The sequence below is a fragment of the Monodelphis domestica genome, chromosome 4, assembly GCF_027887165.1.
Source record: "Monodelphis domestica isolate mMonDom1 chromosome 4, mMonDom1.pri, whole genome shotgun sequence".
In the NCBI taxonomy this organism is placed as follows: Eukaryota; Metazoa; Chordata; class Mammalia; order Didelphimorphia; family Didelphidae; genus Monodelphis; species Monodelphis domestica.
Window position 1 is genome coordinate 246939505 of NC_077230.1, and position 24848 is coordinate 246964352.

At 38.2% G+C, this 24848-nt stretch overlaps 1 protein-coding gene across 1 annotated transcript in view; it reads right to left on the reverse strand.

The window, feature by feature from the left end:
* Positions 1-22188, reverse strand: part of RAB39A (RAB39A, member RAS oncogene family) — a 33737-nt gene extending 11549 nt beyond the window's left edge. The window contains exon 1 of the mRNA XM_001371400.3: positions 21559-22188. Within this exon, the coding sequence (XP_001371437.1) occupies positions 21559-21785 (227 nt within the window). The 5' untranslated portion in view covers positions 21786-22188. The remainder of the gene's footprint in view (positions 1-21558) is intronic.
* Positions 22189-24848: the final 2660 nt, after the last annotated feature.

A 24848-nucleotide genomic window follows, 5' to 3' on the forward strand; every position in this document is an offset into this window, starting at 1 on the left:
GACACGTGAGTGAAAGGGACTGATCTCTTTTCTTTGCCCCAGCTATCTAAGGGCTTGGGCCTTTTGGCCCAGCCTAAACAGAAGGGGTATTTAAGCCCTATTCCCTTCTCTCCCCTTTCTCTCTCTATATATATCTCTAATTCCTTTCTTGCTCCTATTGTAATTAAACTCCAAAAAGGCTGACGGCTGACTTGAGTTTTTCATTTAGGAATTACATAGCTGATTCCCTGGCGACCTTAAATTAATATATATCAGTCTTTTAAAGTGATTCCCTTGTAACAGTCTGGACATTGGTCAGTCATGATAAGACCAGGGTTCACCCAACCTGAGCCTCTCAACTTGGAGGGAGGGAAAGTTAACTGAGTTAGGCAGGGATCTGCTTTCACCTTCTCCCTCTAGACCCTGAAACCCTGTAGCTGTTTCCCCTGTTTAACCCTGACCCACTTAATTATTAGAATACAGACTGTTATCTATCATCCAGACTCCAGTGTTAGTGAAGAACACTAGCTCAGCTGAGGGGAGAGAAACTGATTTCTCTTTTCTACTAGGGAATAAGAATATTTCAATTTACAGTATTACAGTTATTAGAAGAAAGGTAAAGGGCAGGTTTAATGAGGAGACATTTCTGAAGAGGATTGAAGGAGGGAACAAACCCTCCATTACATCCATCCTTCTCTGGGTGGGACAGTGTTTTGAACTGAGGCTTTGGAGTTTGTTTGGGAATTTGCCTGAGGCAAGAATCCCAGCACTGGACAGTTCTTAGACCCTGAAATAAAAATGATCAAATCTGCCTTAGAAGTCTTTCCTATTGTATCTTTGTATAGTATTGTATCTATTGAAGCTTCTTCTAGGAGGCCAAGCCCAATGGCTTGACTGATCCTCAGATACCCTCCTAGATAATCCAGTCCAGAACTCTTTGTACCTGTCTCCAACTTCCTGATCATTTCTTTAAATATTGATTTGCTTGGATACATTGTTTAATGATGGTTAAAGAAGGTGTACTTTGGAATTTTCAAAGTTCCCTCAATTTCTACTTCATACACTTTGAGAGAATTAAACCCAGAGTGAGTACTATACTGGCAGTCTAAATCAGATGTCCTTTTCTCAGCTCTCCTACCTGGCCTCTTAGGAGTTGCCCTTATCATTTCACACATGGAATAGCCTCCTAATTGCTTCTATTTTCTCCTCTTTTCCATCCCTAAAACTGAAAATTGATTTTAATTCTATTTTTAAGACCCTTGTTACCACACCCTTTACCTATATTCTGAAGAAACTTGCCTAAAGGTCAAGCTTTTGTCTTGTAACAGTGGTTATTGTAATTCCTTTTGACACCTTCTTATCAAAGACACTGGCTCTAGCTCATTTTATGAATGAGGAAACTGAGGCAGAGGATTAACCCACATATTCTGAATTCAAGTACCTTTATAACCTCACCTACCATCCCTTTATCTCAAATATATGTTCTGCTGGAATCCCAAAGTTAATTCAAAGTCTTACCACTGTATCTTCAAAACTAATCCTATTGATATGGGCACTGTACCCCAGAAACTCAGGCAAACTATAATCAGGGAAACTCCCTTGCCTTTGCATCCATGACTCTGAACCTAGAAACACCCAATGACCCCCCTATGGTCCTGAAATGTTTATCCTCTTTGATAGTTCTCTAGATTTAAGATGGACAAAGATGAATTTTTATGCCTCCAGGCAGACCCCAGTCAGAAGACCACCCCACCCCATCAAATGCCTGAGGGTCACTCTAGGTCAGGTCCACACCAGGACATAGATTCTAAAAAGTATAAAATCCCCAGAACTGATGTCATCTGGGGGACAGCCTTTCCATCCTTGCTGTCCCCATGGAGGAACAGCCTTTCCATTCATGCTGTCCTCCCAGGAACTACTCCCCATTTTGCTGTCCCACATTGCTATCCTCCTGGCCATTCTCAACATTACTTTCTAAATTAATAAACTTCTCTTTTTGTTTTTAAGCTACGTTTTGGAGTCTTGCATTCTTGCAAAAGGTATCCTTCCTGAACCCAAAGGTATCCTTCCCACCCAAAAAACTATCACTTGAGGAGGATTCCTATCTACCAAGGAAGAAGTAATGGGGAGAAATTGAAGTTAATCTTAACTCTTTTCCTCTACTAATTAGAAACTTCTTACCTTTAGGCCAGAAGAGAACCAAAAGATATACTGTCTGGATAACCAGAAGACACACCTAGTTTTAAAAGATCTGTCAGCCTTCCCTTAGAGTCCTTGGTCACTGAGAAAGGGCACTGACCCAATTTATTGGTTACTACTGGCCTAAAAAATAAATACCATAAATTGATCAGACCATTCCCTCTCATAGACATTCTCTACAAAGTTGCCAAAATAATTTTCTTAAGATCCTGGTCTGACCACATCACCTTACTTCTCAGAAATCTACAATGGCTCATTGCTTCCAGGAAAAAATATAAACTCCTTAGCCCCATCCCTTACACCCTAGCCTCTAGCTATGATTCTTTTCCCAAGCTTGATTGTATTGTCAGTATAGTTTGAACACATTTTCCCCCTGCCCCTGGATTTCCCCAAATGGTATATATAGGTTCCCTAAATTTTTTTGTTCCTTGGAGTGGTCAATCTAGTGCAGTGGCACTCTCAGGGATAATGTCCCCAGAGTCCAGGGTGTAAACCCTCTAAAAGTTGTGGTGCCAGTAAAGGGCCAAGACTGGATTTATCCCTTTCCTGACTTGGATTTTCTGACTACTTTGGTAGTTATTTCTGTGTGTCAACATGGAATCTAGGAATCCCAAATTTGTGGCCTAGTAAAATCTGATGAACCCCAAGTTTCAGGATTAGCTTAAAGGTTTGAGACCCCAAAGTTTGTACTTGTTCCTTGTTCCCTGGGAGTCCATCCTGAAGGGAATCCCAGGCTAACAGTTTCAGACTGAGTGGGGGGGATCCTCAGGTGAATGACAATCCTAGTTGGGTGGGACTAAGCATATGTTAAGCACCCTCTTTGTCTTAGGTAGTCTCCCCTATTGTATAAGAGACCCTTTCCCAAGAAGATCCACACACCTAGGCAGGAACCATCCTTTAGTATCCATTGTAAGCAGCCCCTTCCCTTAGACCCTAGCCTCTAGCTATGATTCCTTTCCGAAGCTAGATAGTATCCTGTCAATATAGTTTGAACCTCCCATTTTCTTTGTAGTGATAGTGATGACAATCATCTTAGAGGTTCCCCAAATTCTTTTGTTCCTTGGGTCATCTAGCCTGGTGGCACTCCCAGGGGTCAGTGACCAGAGTGGCCAGAGTTCAATCCTGGGACTCATGTGTGGCACACAGCTTTGTGTCGAGGCCTACTAGTGCTGAACCCCTTTGTGCCCTTGATTAAAGAGTGATTTTGACTATTTAATAATTCCATGTTTTTTCCCTGTCAACATATGCTAACACATAGCATTTAGAGTTTCCACCAACTCGGCTGATATTCCCCTTCATGTACTCTACATTCCAGTAAAATTGATCTATTTGCTATTCTTTGAACCTTGGTGTTCCATTTCCTTTTCTGCTATTTTTGTCCAAGCTGTCCTCTCAAGGCACCATGTTCAAAGCTTCATTCAAGGCTGAACCTAGTTTACAATATTTAACTGTATGAATTATATCATCAATCTAGCATTGAAATTTTCACATAGCAGGTGGCTTAATAAACTTATTAAACTAAAATTTGAATTCTATGATTTAATGATTTAGAATCTAGTTATGTCAGTTGTAGAATGAAGGAGAATATAAGGAAAAGCAACCCAAAACATCTGACCCTGAGAGGCTTATCCTCTTTTAATTGTCCCATTGATTTGAGATGGACAAAGAGATATACCTCATCCATCTGTCTTCCAAATCATGAGAACCACCCCCATGCCTTCTGGGAAACCTCCTCCCCAACCCCTAGCCCCAGAGTCAAGTCCTCATTGCTGTAAAAGAAAGCTCCCAGGTTGCTCCACTCATGCTGTCTTGCTTGCCAAAAATTCAACATTACTAATAAATCTCTCTTTACTGTAAAGTTAAATTTTGGAGTCTTGCATTCTTTCAAAAGGTATCCTTCCCAAACCACAGGGGTACACCTCTGCACCCCACAACATATACATGTATCATTGTAGACTATAAGTTTCTTAAGGCTATAACATTGCTTCTTATTGCATTGGATTTAAGACAAGCTGGAAACCAGATTATACTTTTGTACTTAAACTGATACTTAGAAAACTTGAGTATAGCAATCAAGCCTTTTGTACTGAAGACACAACTTAATCCCTGTTGGTTTCCCAGCAGCAATGGAAACCATAGCAACAAGTTCCTCAGCAGCACTAATGGCTAGGGAAGCCTGAGTTAAATGCTCTGGCTGCTCATGCGAAAGGTAAAGAGATATATACATCCCTTCTGTCTTTAAATGCTTTGGGGGTACTGCTGGAATCTGTGCCCTTACTACATCAGAAACAAGGATCTCATGAGTCCTCCCTTGGACTGGAGTGGATGGTAGAAGGAGATCCCTGGGGCTTTTCTACAAGAATTTGCATTTTTAATCCCTGACTTGGGATCTAAGTAAGGTGATCCTGATTTCTACCTGTAGCTTACAGATATGGTAGATAACTAGGCAGAGGAGAAAGAATACATAGAAGAGTGGAGTTTGCAAATTTAGCAAATGAATGAGGGGCTATCCATTTAAGAACAGGAAGAAGCTTTAGGAGAGAAAACAAGCATAAATTATTGGTATTAGCTTTCTCCTATCTGACAAAAGTATGCTGAATTTCTAAACACCATGTACTAAGGTATTGTAGGAATAATTTTTCAACATATACACCCCATATCCTACTAAAATCTTACACCAATGCTTCACCAAGGGTTCTCAAAAGTTACACAAGCAGAGTCAAGCTCTTTATTTTCCTTCTTCAGTAATGCTTTTTTTCCAAATTTACATGTAAAAACAATTTTTGGCATTCATTTTCTAACACTGAGTTCCAAATTCTCTCCCTCCATTCTTCCCCTCTTCTCCCCTCCAACACAAACAATCTGATATTGGTTATATATGTGCCATCATACAAAATGTATCACCATATTCATTATGTTGTAGAAGACAACACATTGGAACAACGGTAACAAAAAACACAAAATAAAGTGTTAAATGGAAGTGTACACCTCAATCTGCTTTCAAACTCTATCGGTTCTTTCTCTGGAGATGGAGAGTATTTTTCATCATGAACCCTTTGGGATTGTCTTGGCTCTGTCTCAAGCAAATTTCTCTCTCTCCAATGTTGCCTCTTTTAACACCATCTCTTAGTGACTTGGAGGTCAAATACCACTGAGTAAATTCAGGTATAGATAAGCCCTCAGAGTATAAAAATAAAAGGCAAACTGTAAAACCAATGAAAAGATTATTGATTATTAGCTTATTTCAGATACTCTGCTTGCTGTGCTAACAAGGTATCTTCAGTTTATATCAGTGAAGTGAAGCTCATAAATGAACGTCTCTTCAGGGCCAAGTGCAAATACACTAAAGAGACTCTGGTTATAAAAGAATAAAATATTAATTGAAATATATAAAGATAAAAGGAATTCTAACTCTAAGGGATTCTAACTCCACCCTGGAAGGAACTGCTTCTCCTGTTTTCACAGGCTATACGCTTCCTTCCTGATCTAACTAACCCAAATTTTTACTATATTAAATAAACTAACAATATTATCTTTATAATTTTTAATTCGACTCCAAGTTATAAAAATAAAGTTATAAAAAAAAAAGGCTTGCTGGTTGAGTCCCAACAAGAATCAAGTTAGGACTTTTAGCTGTATAAATAAAGATTTTGAGCCTGTGGACATCCCCCAGAAGTTCCATAGTAATTTCCCCAAATTCCCTTTTTCTTCATCCTTGCATTTTGCATGATAGTATTTAAGTGGCTATAATTCCTAGCTCTGCTTTTTTTAACCTGAAACTGGGCTAAATTCAGGCAGTTCTTTTGCTCTAATTATTAATAAAACTTTTAAAATATAATATTTAATTACTGAATATTAATTTTAAAACTCACATTTTGGCGACCACAAAGGGACCACAAATTCTCAAAAATTTTTGAGCAGATAGTCTTACATTAAAGATAGTAAGTTTGCCCAGTCCATGCCCACCAGGAGGGTCCAGTGGCGGGGTGTGCCTGTGCTCCTGCCCCACCCTGTTGCTTGCTGCTTCCTGCTGTTTCTCCTGTCCATCTACCTGGCCAGCATTCCTCACTGCTCTCCCCCCGGCTTGGAGCCTCCTCTTGCCAAGACCAGACCCTGCACAAGAGCCTGCCAATCCCAGCCATTTTTTTTTCCCACAGAAGGTGATGTATAAAAATATTTCCATCCCAATTCCTTTCCACACTCTACGTATGTGTTTCTAGCCTGCCATAGCTATTTTTCAGCATGGAAACCCCACACCTTCTAATTTCCCAGCAGATTTTTTTTTTTTAAGCTGATGCTGGACTCCTAGTTTAGAAGACTGTTACTAAAGGTTTTTTTCACAGGGAGGGCAGTTAGTTCCAAATCAGTTGATTTAAAGTCAGTTTTAGAGAATAAGCCCATTTCCCCCCCTTCTTTCTCTTGACCCAAAACGCCAAGGAGAAGTATTTTTTTCTCTCATATGCAAATAGGCTATTGTTTTCCCTCAAAGGTTTGCTTCTTTCTCTTTACTCTTTAAACAAACCCTATTCAGTGTCTTTCAGGAAAAATGCTATTGCAAAGCATGCTTGAAACTCTGAAACAACAGTTTGAGATGGTAGAGCTAAAAAGTGAAGTTTGGATCTTCTTAATTCTTTTCCTGGGAGTTTTTACTTTCATTGGAGAGTTCCCACTTTATTTCCCTCTCCTCAAGTATATGCCACAAGCTAGGCTGCTAAAACTACAAACCAACCTGAAATATTTTGAGAAAGTTCTAAAAGTCTTAAATGCTCTCAACATGCAGAGTGGAGATTCTGCCCTGTGTTTCTATGAGGAAATTCAGACCTCTGACAAATGAAATCTAAATGGGTAATAAATATGGGGGGTTGGGGGGGACATGGGAAAGAACCATACTGAGATTTGGAGGTGAATTTTAAACTTTTCAGACTCCAGTGTTTATTTTGCTAACCATCTTCTGTCTGTTCCCCTCCTATAATAGAAAACAAGTCTATTGAATTGGTGAAAAGGATTTTGACTGCACTGCCTGCTTGTACCTTGTCATTTGCTTATATTATTGTATTTACTGATTGCTTTAAGGTTTAAAATTTTTTAAAGTTTATTTGTATTAATCTATAATCAATATCTTTCTGTTATATTGAATCACTTAAAGTTACTATGTTTTGCCTATATTGATCTTTATTTTGAACCTTTGCTGAAGAAAAAAATATTGTATAAGCCCATGAACATTTTGCCCAAACCCTTGTTACTAGATCCATTGAAAATCACATGTTGCTTTGTTGCCTTTGTTAATTATCACATACATGATGATGAATGGATTTCGACAAAACTGGTTAAATTGCGTGCAACCTTTGGAGAATTTGATGAGCTAAGAATTGAAATGATAATTTTAAGGGGTCTTCAGAAATAATTTTAATTAACTAATGCTTTCTGAATGGGTAATTTTTAAAATATTTATATTATTATAAAGAATGTTGTATTAAAGTTAGAGAAACAAAGAAATATTCCTATCAAGGTGTTTCTATGTAGCAAGAAGAAAAGAGCTCCTGCAAAACCCTTGAGTTTAATTTACTTCCACCAGAACAATCTAGATTTCTTTAGTAATGTTCTAGATCCAAATAAGTTTTACTTTGTTTAAAAATATATTTGCCAAGGTTGAAAGATTTGCTACATCTGTAAGAATTGTGACAAATATCCCTCAGTTCATAGGGTTTTTTTTTTTGTCATACAGCAACTTATGTGAAATATGTTTGCTATTGTAATTAACTGGGCTATTGTGAATTTTGGGGACTTTGGTACTTCTTGGAATGTGCATTATCTACTGTGTTACTGTTTTATTCTGAAAATCATTTGTACTCACATATGGCTGACAGTGTCACTGATTTTAAGCTATATATTTTTTATTTTAAAACTTTTATTAATGTTTTCCTGGCATGTGCAATAGAGTAGTTTTATTTTTTCTTCTTTTTGTATTTGTATTTTGTATTTGTATTTGTATATGACAACATTATTGAGAAGATTTTTCTTCAACTTTTTTGATTTTTCAATAATACAAGGTTAAAACACATTTGTTCTAATATTGATGCATACCCAAAAAGCTTTAGACTATAAAAAAGATGCCATTGGTTGTTTAAAAGAATTATGGGACTTTGCTTCATGACACTGTACAGTGCTAAAGAAGTACAGAGTACCTGCATAGTGCCTATGGAGCACAAGGTCAAAGAGAATAGATCCCAGTGGGATTGATGTAATTTTGAGCCAAGACAAGAGGAATTGAACTGGTTTGGGGTTCGAGGTTGCGGCTGTTTTGACATATGTCAGAAACTAGACTTCCTGTGAGCCACATTCTATCAAGGAACCTCTTTTTTGCTGCCATTCTGGCTCCCATTTGCTGCTGAAATCTAGTCCCTTTTCTGTCTTTCATGGTGTGGCAAACTTTCTATAGTCTTGGCTACTGATTGGGTAAATGCATAATTGCTTAAATCATTTTAATTGGACCCTGATTCAAGGATCTGTTATAGATTTGTTTTTCCTTTACTTAGATATTTTTAGATATAAGACTTTTATATTTTGTATTTCATCTACAAGTTATTTTTCTCATTTATTTGGATTTTTTCATGTTTTTGAGTTTCTTTTGCAAATTGATTCATATACCTCATATCTCATCCATGAATCTCTGATTGATCCATGTGTTTGTTATTATTCACCTCAGGGAGGTCAAGTTATTGTTATGAAATTTGAGCAATTTTAGGATAATAAACTTGTTGCCTCCCAGAATCTAGAATGCACCATGAGGATAGATGCCTGCAGAGACCACATGCTGCACCAGAATATCTAGAGTGAATTGAACTATGGGGGGTTGAAATGCCTTTGTTTTGAATGTATACTCTTATGCCAAAGGGGATTGCCCCCAAACTAGCTTTTTATCAACCTATTAATCACTGGTTTTATTTTTTTCCCCCCTTTTATCCACAAATTACTGCAATTTTTAAATTGATTTTGTTTCTATGATTGTTTTGGGGAAACTGGTTTCCCAATAGGATCACAGGGAGGGGGGGGGTATGTATAAATGAAGATTTTTGAGCCTTTGGACTTCATCCCCCAGATTTCCCTTAGTATTTCCCAAAATTCCCTTTTTTATGCATCCTCACGTTTTGCATGATGGTATTTAAGAGGCTATAACTCCTCCTTCTGCTCTTTTTTTGACCTGCGACTGGGCTGAATTCAGGCAGTTCTTTTGCTCTAGTTATTATTAATAAAACTTTAATATAATACTTGGTTATTGAATATTAATCTTAAAACTCACAGAGCCTTAGCAGACTCAGAGTCTAAATCAAAGACCAGGTCTTTCTTTGGTCTTCTCAGAGTTAAACAATCCATAAAACAGTGATAGTCAATAGTGTTTCCCAAGTTGGAAAAAGAAAACACTAAGCTCCTTCAGGTCTTTTTCTCCTTTCCTTCTTACTTCATACAGTAAGAGCAAGAGGGAGAGAAAAAGATATTACCTCCTTCAAGCCCTCAGAGTCTAACTCCCAACTCTCTCAGAGAGAGAATGTGACTCTGCCAACTGCCAGAGACCAACTGCCACACAAAAAAAACCTTAGACTCTCAGCTCTGAAACTCCAATTCTTTCTCAAGCCAACTTCTCTACTTATCTCTAAACTAATATAACAAGACTTATTTTCTAATATCATTCTTATAAGAGAAAATAAGTTAAGTTCATAAGTTAAAGAACCCAGGCAAATTAAGAAACTATGGTTGACTCCTGAGATGTGACATGTGGGAGCTAGTGGGTGGAGAAAACTTCTCATAAGGGGAGACCCAACAGGAAGTAAAGAACTTTCTAGCATGAGCATGGAGAGTAAAAGGAACCTTTGTTAAGGTTTTAACTAGAGGCCCAATGGCATTTGCAGATTAGAAAGCTAAGTATCTCTCGCCTACTTTTCCCTCTTTTTACTACTACTACTACTACTTTGATTTAATAAAGTTATTAAGCTATTACCAGCCTCATAATTTTCATTATTACAGCTCATTGTATCACTGAAGAATAGCTAAATCATTCCCAGTTGTTCACCATATTGTACTGTTACTGTATATAGTATTCTCTTGGTTAAGCAGAGCAGGTGCTAGATTCTAGAATCTAGAAGGTCCTACTTGGAATGGAAGGTCTTGTATTATAATAGGCTGTTAAGTCCTTAATTGAAGAAAGAGCTGAAATTTAGAGGCTCTTCATCAAAGAGTTGGGGATAGGACACAAAGTGACCATTTTTATAGGTACACAATCATGAAGACAGTTTCCTAAATACAGAGCTGAGAAAGTTGTAATCCACAATCTAATCTACATCAATAAAATCACATTATCATATAATTAGATCTGGAAGATCATCTAGTACAAGCTCTTGTTTTGTAGATCAGGAACTAAGGCCTTAAAAAGCTGAGGGATTTTCTCAAGATCACAGTAGAAAGTAGCAGATCTTTGAAATACTGAAATAGGTACTTATTTTTCCTTTTAAAGGGAGTTAACTTCATTAAAAAAAACAACTCACTTCAGTTATATAACCTATATTCAGAAACGTTATATATAGACCATACTTGAACATCTAGATCTCTCCCAACCTCCCCCAGAGACTTCTTTAATGCACATAGTGGGCATTTAATAAATCAGTAGATAGAGAACTGAATAAATCAATTGACAAGCATTTATTAAAGTATCTACTATTATCTAGGCAATGTGGTAAAAATGATGGTGATACAAATACAAAAGTTGGACAGTGCCTGTACTCAAGGAGCTTATATTCTACTCTAGGGAGGGAGGGATACAACATAAATGAGGCAGATAGAGAAGTATGTGCTTACAAAATATAAAGTGAAACATTGTGGAGCAATCCAATGCAATGAATGAACTCTGGGACTACAAGACAATCCCAAGGGACTTATGATAAAGAATGCTATCCACATTGAGAGAAAGAACTGTGGGAGCTGAAATACAAAAGAAAAACAAGTGATTTATCATTTGTTTATATGGATATATAATTGGGGATTTGTTTTAAAAGATTGTTCTATTGCAAAGATAAATAATATGGAAATAGGTATGTGATAACATTTGTATAAATCAATGGAAGTGCATATTGGATCTGGGAAGGGGAGGGAAAAGGGGAAGGAAAGAAAATGAAATATGTAAACATGGAAAAATGTTTTTAAAATTAAAAAAGAATGTTACCAGCAGAGACATAGAAGAAACACACAGAGGTAGAGACAGGGAAAGAAAAAAGCTGGAGACAGGTAGGCAGTAAGGAGAAAAAAAAATCAGGTTTTGAAGTGTTATTTGGAGGTCATACCTTGTTCAATTAGGCTAAAAGACTTCAGCCTGTTATCATTTATTATTTATTGCCCTTAGAAAAATTGATTAACCAAAATTTATATATCTTTAACTTTTCTAAAAGTCAGTAGATTTTAAGTCAAATGTACAAGAAATGAAGTCATTCCCCAATTGACAAGTAGTCAAAGGATATGAATAGGCAGTTTTCAGATGAAGAAATCGTCTGTCAATAATCACATGAAAAAGTGTTCTAAATCCCTCCTGATTAGAGAAATTCAAATGAAAAAAAACTCTGAGATACCACCTCACACCTAACAGATTGACCAATGTGACAGGAAAGGAAAATAATAAATGTTGAGGGGGATGTGGCAAAATTGGGACACTAATGTGCTATTGATGGAGTTGTGAATTAATCTAATCATTCGGGTAATTTGCAATTGTGCCCAAAGTACTTTAGAAGATTGCGAGCCTTTTGATCCAGCAATATCATTACTAGGTTTGTATACCAAAGAGATAAAAACAAAAATGATTGTACAAAAATATTTATAGTCACCCTATTTGTGGTGGCAAAAAATGGGAAAATGAGAGGATGTCCTTCAATTGGGGAATGGCTGAACAAATTGTGGTATATGATAGTGATGGAATACTATTATGCTATAAGGAATGATGAACTGCTAGATTTCTATATAAACTCGAAAGATCTCCTTGAACTTATTTGGAGGGAAATAAGCAGAACCAGGAGAACATTCTACACAGTAACTGAAATATTATGGGATGATCCAAATGTATTAGACTTTGCTAACAGCAATGTAATGATCCAGAACAATCCTGAGAAACTTATAACAAAGCTATCCACATAGAGAGAAAGAACTGTGAGAATAGACATGTAGAAGAAAAACATATGATTTATCATTTGTTCATAAGGGTATGATTTGGGGTTTTAATTTTAAAAGATTACTACTCTATTACAAAAAATGAATATGGAAATAAGTTTTGAGTGATAATACAAGTATAACCCAGTGGAATTGCTTGTCAGCTCTGGGAGGGGGGAGGTAAAAGGGGAGGGAGAGAACACAAATCATGTAACCATGGAAAAATACTTTCTATATAAATAAAAGTCAATTGTTTGGAAGCTCTTCTCAAAAGGGTCAACAAGAGTAGCTTATTAAGGTGAATTTATTCTTTGTGGCACTGTCTGTTCAAGTCCTGCACAAATTCTTTCTTTGACGCTGTGGGACCATAGTCAAACCACTTAATATCTTTAAGTCTCAGACAAATTTCTAATACTATATACCAAGACCAATAAAATCTCAGATCCTATAAGCATTGGTATTTTTCTCTGGGCTACAGCAGCAAACTATTATCATCCCAGGATTACAAATGACTCCCTAATAAGTTCTTCAACCTAGCTCTAGTTTTTGGTAATAATTTTTTGTCCAACTTTGTTTTTGTTGTTGTTTAGTAGTTTCAGACATATCTGATTCTTTGTAAACTCATTTGAGGTTTTCTTGGCAAAGATTCTGAAGCAATTTGCCATTTTCTTCTCTAGCTCTTTTTTTTATAGATGAGGAAACAGAAGCAAATAGGGTTAAGTGACTAGTCCAGTAGCACACAGTTGATAAGTCTGAGGCCATATTTGAACTTGGGTCTGACTGGTGCTCTATCCACTGTGCCACATGACTGTTTATTTTTAATATTTCCTTAATACTAAAATTTTTTTCTATCCTTTTTATGTAAAATTCAAGTACTATGTTCTTACATTTGATAATTCTCCATACTTCTGGTTCTTTCTATTTATACTATACTAAGCAATCTTCTTGTTCTCTTTCCTGTTTTTCTTCTTTAGTAGCTTTTCCTCACATTTGATTTTTTATTCTTTGCAAGCTTTTGTTTCCAATAATGCTCATTTAAACTTAAATTAGGAAACCACATAATTCTATTTAATTTTAAAAAAATCATTGTTCTGCTACCTTACCAGATATTTCTGTTTGCAATGTTTGGGAGTCAATATAGTATAGTGGATTGAGAACTGAGTCTGAAGTCTGGTTAACTTGGGGTTATATCCTAGTTCTGACTCTTCTTACTTAGCTGGCTGACATTGTACATATCATAACTTCTCGTGTTTGAAGCAAGACTCTACTTAGTCCAGAGGCATCGACGTAGTGTTGTGGGCAAAGTGCTGGGTTTGAAGTCAAGAAGACCTGAGTTTAAATTTTATTTTGGGCACTTAGTAACTGTAGAAATCAATTAACCTCTGCCGCCTCAGTTTCTTCATTTTTAAAACAGATAATAATTACATCTACCTTCCAGAGTTTGTGATAATCAAATGAGATAAGATTTGTAAAATATACAGCATAGAATCTGGCACAGAGTTTTTGTTTCCCAATCCCCCTAACCCAGGTGACTGACTATTGTCAACTGAAGGTTCTGATTGTGTATGTGTGTGTGTGTGTATGACATAGTCATAAGAACATATTCCTATGAGAAGTTTTGACTAAAGAAAGTAATGTTTTCAATAAAGAATATGTGACACTTATGCTTGCTTCTTTTATTCCTGAAATTTGAATGGTGGCCTCACTATACAACTATCTTTCCCTTCTTTCCCCATTCCTAGGCTATATAAAATAATGCCATCTGCAAGTAGTTCTCCAACATATGCACTGTGTATAACTCTGGAGCTTAATTATATTCCAGGGTAAGCACCTTTTTACCTGCTCCTCCATTTGATAAGATATTTAAGAACCTATATTCAAACATCTAGAAGTGACATGGAGGCAAAAGTGGATGTTATCTCCTCATTAGTTACAATGCTGGGAAGTTCTAAGTGGAGATTAAAAAGCAGGGAACCAGATATAGTACCTCCAAAGTAGAAAGGCTGAAAAGCCATGTGCAGCCTTTCCCCTGGAAGACATGCCATGTATTGGCACAAAACCAGTGGACCTAAAAACGTGCCTGCAGGGAGGATTGGAAAATCAGGTATAACAGCAATATCTCATTCTAATTAAGGATCAACCAACTATAAAGCATGTGTCCTTTATGTGTTGTTTAAAATAAATCAAGGCTACATAAGTAAGTTCATTGTTTTACTTTCTGTATTAAAAAGTACATTGCATTTTCCACTGTGTCCAAATTCTGAAAGTGAGAGGGACTGCTTACCCTGCTCCCTTGGGTGAACATTAAGCTTAGTGTCTCCTTGGTCCAGTGAAATGAAAGTCTCTTGCCACCTGAAACACTCCTTTCTGAGCCTTAGGCATAATGTGAATCAGAAAACACTTTTATCACCTACCTCATAGAATTGTTATTAAGAAAGTATTCTTAAGCACTATATAAAAGTGAGTTATTTTCACATCATAAACTTTCCCCATAAGTTCTCTTTTTTTCTTTTTTCATGTTAGAGTGACTTTAAAATTGATTAATTGGATCAAGGACACATGTAATACCCAGTGGAATTGCACATTGGCTACATGAAGGGGAAGGGGAAGGGAAGGAGGGAAAGATTATGATTCTTGTAACCAAGGAATAATGTTCTAAATTCACTAAATAAAATTTAAAAAATAAAATAAAATAAAATAAATTAGTTGCTGTTGTTCAGTTATATCTGACCCTGCGTGACCCCATAGACCACAGAATGCCAATGTTATCCGTGAGATTTTCTTAGCAAAGTTACTGAGGTGGTTTGTCATTTCTTTTGCTCCTGAGTTAAGGCAAACAGAAGGCAAGTGACTTACATGGGGTCTAGTTAAGAGTCTGAGGCTAGCTTTGAATTCATGTCTTTCTGATTTGAAACCCAAAGCTCTATCCACTGAACCACCTAACTCTCCTTAAATTGATTAAACTGCTAATAAATCTTCAAATATGATAGTCAGGTTTCATGAACTCTTATAAAGATATTTTAGCAATTACATCTAATAACAAACCTCCGTTAATTTTCCAAAGTTATATGATCCAATTTCCCAACCCCTTCCCAGAACTGGCAAGCAATTCGATCCAGGTTATATATTTGTTACCATGCAAAACATTATTTCATGAACTCTTAATAGTTTGTATAATGGGAAGAAACCATTTTTTATCCCAATAGCTTCCCTTTGAATAAAACTTAAGAGTATAAGAGTATATATCTATAAGAAAAACAACCTTTCATTTCTTGGATAAAATAGAAAATGCTTTAATAGTAATTGTTTTCATATTTTTTTATCCCTTCTTACTTTGATAACAGTTAAAGTACTCTGATGAATGAAAGAAACATTTGAAACTAGTTCTTCAAATACATACTTTTAAGACAGAATATCTATAATAAATATCAAAGTAATAAAATATGTTAATAAAACTTTCTTCTCAGTCAAATATTTAATTGGTAAAAGCTAGGTCTGGTTACTGGAAAAAAATCAAAGAAATCAAATCAAAGTATTTAATAAATCTTTTGTCAGTGGGTTTTTAAAAATTTTGTTTCATGTAGCTTCAATTTAGCCCATAATGCTAAAAATTTAACAGAAATAAAAAACATACCATACTAATTATTGAGAATTTGGTTCAAAAAACAGCTAAATAAATATTATCTTCAAATATCTTGATTCACTCCTGCTTTACAAGTTATAAGAATCCAGTAAACAGTGTATCAACCTAGAACTCAGGGACTTATATACCTTTTGGAGAACTAAGGACAAGGATGAATGATTGATTGGCTTTACAAAGGCTATGAAGAAATGAGAAGTTCAAGACAGGATTATCAGGGAGAGGCTGATGCTTTACAAAAGGGAAGGATTCAGCCAAGGGCTGGGCTATCAGAGAAAGGACTTTGACACAATGGGAAAACCTACTAGGACCAAAGAGGAATTTAGCATTTGATTAGGTCTGCCAGCTTCACCTAAGCTAGTATTATCATTTACTTTAAAGTCTATTATTCAGTCTGAGACTTGAAGAATCTATGACCTCCCTAAAGGCAAACTCTCATGGGACAAAAAGAGTAAACTTAGGGTAGCTAGATTCCAAAATGACAAACTTTGGGGTCCCCAAATTTCAAGTTGACAGCATAAATAACCTTTAATAATTCATAGCAAGTTAGAAGTGTAAGACACATTAAAGATCTTATACTAGGGCTCAGAGTTAATGAAGCTACTTGCTTTGATCATATAGCTTTGGAATTCCAACTAGACTACAGATTCCCAGCCACCCAGATCACCCAGTGATCTTTGCTTACTCTTTGTCAAAGGTCTGGTATTTATATTAGGGGGAGGGCTAAGCAGGTCACATACATTCATTCAGTTTAATAGCACCTCCCAAGTGCAAGGCAAAGTGAAAACAAAAATAAAAGGACTACTTAAGGAACTTGCATTCTATTAGGAGATAATATGAAAGGTGTGAAGAGATGGGGAATATAGAGAACAGGAAATTTGGGGGCATGGAATCAGGAAATCTTTCCTATAGGATAAAGGATCTAAACTAATCCTTGGAAGAAGAGTCCTTTTAAAAGGTAAGAAGGAGGGGATGCCCTTCAATTGGGGAATGGCTGAACAAATTGTGGTATATGTTGGTGATGGAATACTATTGTGCTCAAAGGAATAATAAAGTGGAGGAATTCCATGGGAACTGGAATGACCTCCAGGAATTGATGCAGAGCGAAAGGAGCAAAACCAGGAGAACACTGTACACAGAGACTGATACACTGTGGTACAATCGAATGTAATGGACTTCTCCATTAGTGGCAATGCAGTGATCCTGAACAACTTGGAGGTCTATGAGAAAAAACACTATCCACATTCAGAGGAAGATCTGTGGGAGTAGAAACACAGAATAAAAAACAATTGCTTGAATACATGGGTCAAGGGGCTATGGTTGGGGATGTAGACTCAAAATGATCATCCTAATGCAAACACCAACAACATGGAAATAGGTTTTGATCAAGGACACATGTAATACCCAGTGAAATTGTGCATCAGCTATGGGAAGGGTGGGTGGTGGGGAGAGAGGAAAATAATATGATTCTTTTAACCAAGGAATAATGTTCTAAATTGACTAAATAAATTAATTTAAATTAAAAAAAAAAGAATGAGGGGGGCAACTAGGTAGCTCAGTGAATTGAACATCAGGTCCAGAGATGGGAGATACTGGGTTCAAATCTGCCCCCAAACACTTCCTAGCTATGTGACCCTGGGCAAGTCACCTAACCCCCATTGCCTATCCCTTACTATTCTTCTGCCTTGGAACCAATACACAGTATAGATTCCAAGAAGAAAGGGAAGGGTTAAAAAAAAAGAGGTAAGAATAAGAACAGAGTGCATTTTAGGGTTAGGAGACACTTTATGCAAGGGCATGAAGGAGAAAGGTTGTATACAAAGTTTGGGGAATAATAAGTAGGACAATTTGTCTACTGTGCAGAGTATATGAAGGAGTGATGTGTCAACATGGAAATATAGAGATCCCCAGTTTATTTAGTTTGAGTATAGAAACCCTAGGTTTTGACCTTGTCATAGGAGAGGTTTCCCCCTGAGGGAAGGTCCCTCTTCACGGGACAGTGAACTTCCTGGTAGTTTGGGTGGGAACAGCTAATCCCATCCAATATTGAACATCCCTTTTGTCCCAATGGTCTCTTCCCCCTAGGCTAAGGTCCATGACCAAGGTGACCCAGCCCTAGGCTGAGTCTTTCCCTTTTGTGTCCATGGTAGGGCATCAGCCCCTCACTATTATTCCTGTCTGGAACTCTTTATTTTCCTTTCTTACCACTGTAAAGTCAATCAACTGTCCCTCTAATCCTAAACCCCCCAGGTCATCTAGAGTGGTATATAGGTTCCCCAAGTTCTTTTGTTCCTTGACTCTGTACAGTCTTGGAAAGCAGCTCTGTTATCGTATTAGTAGTGCTAACCCCTTTTCCCTTGATTAAAGAGTGATTTTTAACTATTTAATAGTTCTGTGTTTTTTCTAGTTGACAGATGTATATGTTCTACACTTCAACATCAGATTTGAAAATATAAAATAAGGCCTTAAATCATTGTTTAGTGTGCTCATGTGGAAGTTGATCTCATCATGGAAGATAAAATGGTGTAGAGAGAAGTGAAAAAAAAAAACAAACCAACAACACATCATTTGAAACTCCATTGAGGATGATGGTCTAGTGGGAGGTTAGGAAAAAAAAAAGACTTCATTGGAAAATTCCACTCCTACAACCCTATCATGTTACTGAATATATGATACACATGAAAGTACCTATTTATATGAAATCTTAATCAGTAATGCCTATCTTTCAATTTCCTAAACTTTTCAGTCATTTCTCCGCCCTGAATATATATACCTCAACCAAATAATGGTAAAAATGTTGGTCCATATAGTGAAGGACAGTATAGTGGAAAGAGCAATGGATTAGGAGCCAATAGCAGGGGTATGATAAAACCCAGGGCAGGGTTTAAAAAATTCACCCTTAATTTGTTGCTCTCTACTTACTTTATTTTTTGGAACCCCCAATTGTCTGCTCCTTGGGAAAATGCCTTCAGGGAAGTAACCAGACTGAATCTCAACTTAGATATAATCAAATCTCAAGTATTCTTTTGTCTTAGAAGTTTCTCCCCCTCTATCATAGGCCTCCCCCAGGATACCCCAGTCCCAGGCTGGTCTCCACCTGCCCCAGACTCCATTGTAAAGCAATCAATTGTCTTTCTTAATTCTTTATTCCCCAGAAAGTATATAAAATCCTAAGTCCTATAGCTCATTGAGAAAATCCCCTTTCAAGGTGCTTTTTCCCAGATGTTGGTCCCAGTGCTTGGCTCTGAGTGCTATCTTGCCCATGACTGTGCATTGTCTTCCTTGTCCTGATTAAAGATTTGTTCTTTTTAACTACTTTGGTGGTTCTGTGCTTTTTAAGGTTGATACTAACCAAAGGCTTGGAACCTTCAAAGTAATGAAAAATAGTTAAGAGGCAAACAACTTTGTAAATTACTACAATCCAAATAGGCTAAATGACTTGCCCAAGGTCATAGGGGAATTAAGTAGGATTCAAAGCCCAAATATCTTATCCCACATATAACACTCTTTTCACTACACTCTGATGCACTTCTGCCATGGTAAATGGAATTTCTGGCATTAAAAGTAAGCTTATTTTTATAAGTAACACTTAGGTATCCCTCCTTGCGTACTCTGGTCACTTTGCCTGCCTTCTTTGCCTATTAGTGAATCCTAAGGTAGTAGCTCATTTTGGGCATCTGAAAAATGCTTGCTGATTTGGTCACTGATTGGTCTGGAACCTAGATTCTGTCTAACTAGCTATAATCTCGAGGGCTTTCATATACATAAAGTAAGGAACTTAGGTTGGATCAATTCTTAACTAATCTTTTGATTATAAGATCCTATTATTGATATTTTACATGATAATATATCCATAATCCAGGTCAAATTGCTGGTCAGCTCCAGAAGGGAAGGCAGGAAAGGAGATCATTTGAATCATATAACTTCAGAAAACTTATGTGAAAAGTACATGTAATTGGTAGAATAAATCCTATTACTTTGTAAGACTTAGGAAAAATATTTTTGCTCTTTTAAAAAAATTCTTGAGAATTTTTTCTGTGTGACCCCTGGGCAAATCATTTAACCTTATTTGTCTGTTTCTTTTATCTTAAAATGGCAATAATAGCACCAATCTCCCAGCACATAGGAAGCACTTTATAAAAGTCAGCTATTATAATAGCTATTGTTTTTGAAACAAACTTATGAAAACCCATTTTTTCTTCATATTTTTTACATACTATTAGGCAATGATGCAGTTTTAACACTACCATACTCTACTTAAGATATTTAAATAAGCATTTAATACAGATAAAACAAAAATTCTCAGAAATAACTGGATGGGACAATTCTGAGGGACTTAAGACAAAGAATGCTATCCACCTCCAGAGAAAGAACTGTTGGAGTTGGAATGCAGATTGAAGAATACCATTTTTCACTTGTTTGAGTTTGTGTTTGGGGTTTTGGTTTTATATAATTATTCACTTATAAAAATGAACAATATGGAAATGTTTTGCATGATAATACATGCATAACCCAGATTGAATGGCTTGCTATCTCCAGGAGAGTGTAAGGGAAGAGGAGTTTGATATATAACTTCAGAAAACTTATGCAGAAATTTGTTATAACATGTAATTGGTTAAAAAAATCACAGGATGTCTCCTTTCCTAAATAGTACCTCATCCCAGTGCTTGAAAACTTCTGAAAGCAATTCACCCCTTTAAAAATTCTCAGCCATGTTGTTCCGTCCCCTATGTCTAGTCCAATTTTGTGGAAATCTATCCCTGTGCTCACCAAAGGATTATAGATTATAGATCCAGAGCTAGCATGGACCTCAAGAGGTCATTCAATCCCAATATGCACTCATGGATGACAAAACTAAAACCCAGGAAAGTTAAGTGAATTGACCAAGGTCACACATGTGACATGTATTCTGAGGCAGGATTTGAACGAACTTTTGTCCTGACACCACCTTTTGAAGTACTACTGAGTGGCTGGCTCTAGAAACCAGCATCCCATTCATCTTCCTCCTGATGATGTTCAATGATCTCATACAATCAATACAATTGGTAAGGAGCAGTTTTTGCCATAAATCCGACAAATGATTATTAAGACCATACTATATTCAAGGGATTGGGCTCCACAAAACCCAAGTATGATGTCTACGAAGGCGACGTACAGATGACTCACGGGGTACGGCAATATGGGAGATGGAAATAGGGGGCAGGGGATAAAGGGTTTCAAAGCTCAGGATGGGTGCTGGGGTTCGTGGAACACAATGGTCCAGAGAAGGGGGGGGGCGCCAACAGGGACACGAGGTGGAGGTGAGCTAAGATAGTATAGAAGTCGGGGGAAAGAATGGGGGGAGGGCGTCTCGAATTTAGAAGAAGTTAACCTGTAAGGAGGTGGGGAGAAGGGGTCGTATTTGCAGAGGCAAGGGCACAGGCAAAGGAAGTGAGAACCAGGAAAAGGGAGTAAGCTTTTGGATTGTTTGGGCAATGGCAGGGGTAAACTGGTGAGGCTAAGGAGGGGTGGGCGGGGGCCGGGTCAGCCTAGGAGGCTGGCTTGGATGACCATACCTGAACCTCTCCTGCCCGGCCGTGTCCCACAGCTGCAGCTTGATTCTCTTGCCGGGCTCAATCTCCAGGAGGCGAGAGAAGAAATCCACGCCGACCGTGGGGTCGCAGGCGGGGGACAGCATCCCGGGAAAGCGGCCCTGAGTAAAGCGGTGCAGGAGGCAGGACTTGCCCACCGTGGAGTCGCCGATCACAATCAGCCGGAATTGGTAGATCCAGATGGCCTCCATGGTTCACATCCCGTTTGCACCCGCGGGGCTCTGGAGCTGGAGAATGTGCCTCTGGGCCCGGCTACCTGGGCTGGGGCAGAAGGTTCCCGGCAGGAACTGTCCCTTCAGCACCGACTCACGGCTTCTCCGCCACCTCCTTCCAGCACATTCCTCCCGCCTCGGCAGCCAGGGTCTCCACCCTGGAGATGAGGGGCGGGGCCTAGGGCGAGGCGGGGGCGGGGCTTGCGGCTAGAGCTCAGGCCACCTTCGAGAGAGGTTCGAGGACATCCTGGCGGGGCGGGGCGCAACGCGTGAGCCGGAGCTGGAACGAGAGACGCCCCAGGCGACAGACAGCTCACCTCGCGCCATGCGAGGGACTGGGCATTCCTTTTCGGGAATAAGAGAAGCGGGCGGAGCCCGAAGCAGGGGAATTGGATATCAGGAGGAGATTGATGGCAAAAGTAGCCAATGAGGACAAGGCAAGAGCGGTAGCTCCAGCCGAGTCTGAGCCAACGAAAAGTAAGGTTTCTAGGAGTCGGAGGCTGAGAGTAGGCTCAACCCAGTTCAATTGGACAGAGATTTATTCTGAACCGTGACGTGCTGAGTCTAGTGCTGGAAAGGGGAGGGGACCCCTACAAAGTTCCCTACACACAAACTACAATAGATAGAACTAACCTCTGGCCTGAAGACTTGAGTTCAAATTCTTCCACAGACTCTGACTCCTTGTAGAGTCATTTGTATTCTCTTAGGCTCAGTTTCCTCTGGACACCATCTCCATTTTTGGGTACTTAGAGCCATCTTAGGGAATTTGGCCCAAGGTCCATCAACAAAACAAAACAAAATCCTATGGGAATCACTGCATAAGTGTATTCCAAAAACAAAAAACAACAGGTCAACTTTCTCTAATCTAGCTTTATTTCCTTCCCATTTTTCCTATCTTCTTGCTCCAGTTTCCTCCTTTCTCCTCTAAGGTCTTTCCTACCAGGGACTCACTGAGGTTTTGATTTTTTTTTTTTTAAGTACAGTGGTTAGAGGGCCAACCCTGGAGTCTGTTTCAGTACAAGATCTTCCCTCTGACACATACAGGACTTTTAAACAACTTCCTAAGACAAAGTAAAATCACAGAATGGCTGTCAACTTTAGAAGAAATGTCATATTAATGAAATCACCTATTCCTTCCTGCCCCCCCAACCCCCCAAAAAAGTGCTTTAGGACGATGAAAAACAAAGTTCATTTCCTTAAAGTATCTTGGAGAGATGACCAGGTTTCCACCTACTTTCTAGCTATCATTTACAAACTATGTCCCTGTGCTTCCAGTTGTCAGTATGTATAATACTCCTCCATTAGAAAGTAAAGTTCTAAGGGGGCAGCTGGGTAGCTCAGTGGATTGAGAGTCAGGCCTAGAGATGGGAGGTCCCTAGGTTCAAATCTGGCCTCAGAAGTTAGACTAGATTCATAGCACACAGTTCTAAAGGGGTAATGACATGGGCACTGTAGCCCCAGAAACCCAGGTGAACTATTATCAGGGAAACTCCCTTGCCTTTGCATCCATGACTCTGAACCTGGAAACACCCAATGACCCCACCTGAGATGTTTATCCTCTTTTGTCCTCTAGATTTTAGATGGACAAAGAGATGAATCTTTAGGCCTCCAGGCAGACCCCAGTCAGATGACCACCCCACCCCATCAAATGCCTGAGGGACTAACACTCTATAGGTCATGTCCACACCATGACATAGCATCTGTTGTAAAAAGTATAAAATCCCCAGACCTGATGTCCTCTGGGGGACAGCCTTTCCACCCATGCTATCCCCATGGGGAACAGCCTTAAGTGATATAATTTGAAAAGGTTTCTAATACTCTGACCATTCTAGTTACCATTCTATGGGTGTGCTTTAGCTATTTGAGATCCTTTGTAAAATTCAGTGCCCAGAATTGAATAGAGTACACTAGAAAAGGACAGAGTACAATGGAATAATTACCTCCCTTACTCTGCACATGATAAATCTACTAATGCAGGCTATGATCTCAGTAGCTTTTTTGTCTGCTACATAGATGTACTCATTCATATTGAACTTGCTAAGCATGTGATCTGATTTCTAGGTATGCTTTCCTTATGCCAATCAATCAACTAATTGAAACGCATTTATCAACTGCTTACATGTGCCAGGCACCATGCTAGGTACTGCTCTTTGTCTTAAATAAACTCCAGATTATGTTGGGGAAGACAACATGTACCTAAACACATATATGTCTATATTCAGTGTGTAGTTATATGACTAATTCACATAACTGTGCAACCTGTTCAAGCATATCTGATTTACAAGGATGAACAATCTTGAAGATTTTGATAAACTAATGAAGAATTAGTGGAGTCTGGAGAATAATTTATAAAAGAATAACATTGTAAAAATAATCCTTTTGAAAAATATTCATAAAATTTGACCACTTATATTGAGGAATGACTCTTGGTCTTTTAGTGGAACCTAGAAATAAAGAGAGAGGGAAATAGAGCAGGATACAGAAAACCCAGAAGTTTAAGGGACTAAACTGTCATAGCCAGAGAATACTTGTCCTGATGACTACCAATAAGCAGCTAAAGATGGCATGCATGTTCCATCTTTCTGAGATCTGCATATCTCCTGGTTAACAACTTCAACCTGTAGTCCTTTCCCAGTCACCTGCCCAAGCCAGTCACAGTCAACCTCTGGGCTTCTAGTTCCCCAACGGTACCTGTCCTTGAAGATATCTGTCAATCTCGGGCCTCTGTGGAGTGAGAAATTAGTGTTATTTTCAAGTTATTAAGAGTAAAAACTGCTTCTCCCTCCCCTCCTTGCCATACTCCCTTCTACTCCCTTCAAGACAAATTGACCACACTCCCTCCTTCAAGCAGGACAAAAGCCTTACAGCCTAGTGTTTTCAATAGGAATGGGTATTATATTTTATCAAAGGCTTTTTCTGCATCTATTGAGATAATCATGTGATTTTGTCAGTTTGCTTGTTTATATGGTCAATTATGTGGATGGTTTTCCTAATATTGAACCATCCTTGCATTCATGGTATGAATCCTACATGATCATAGTG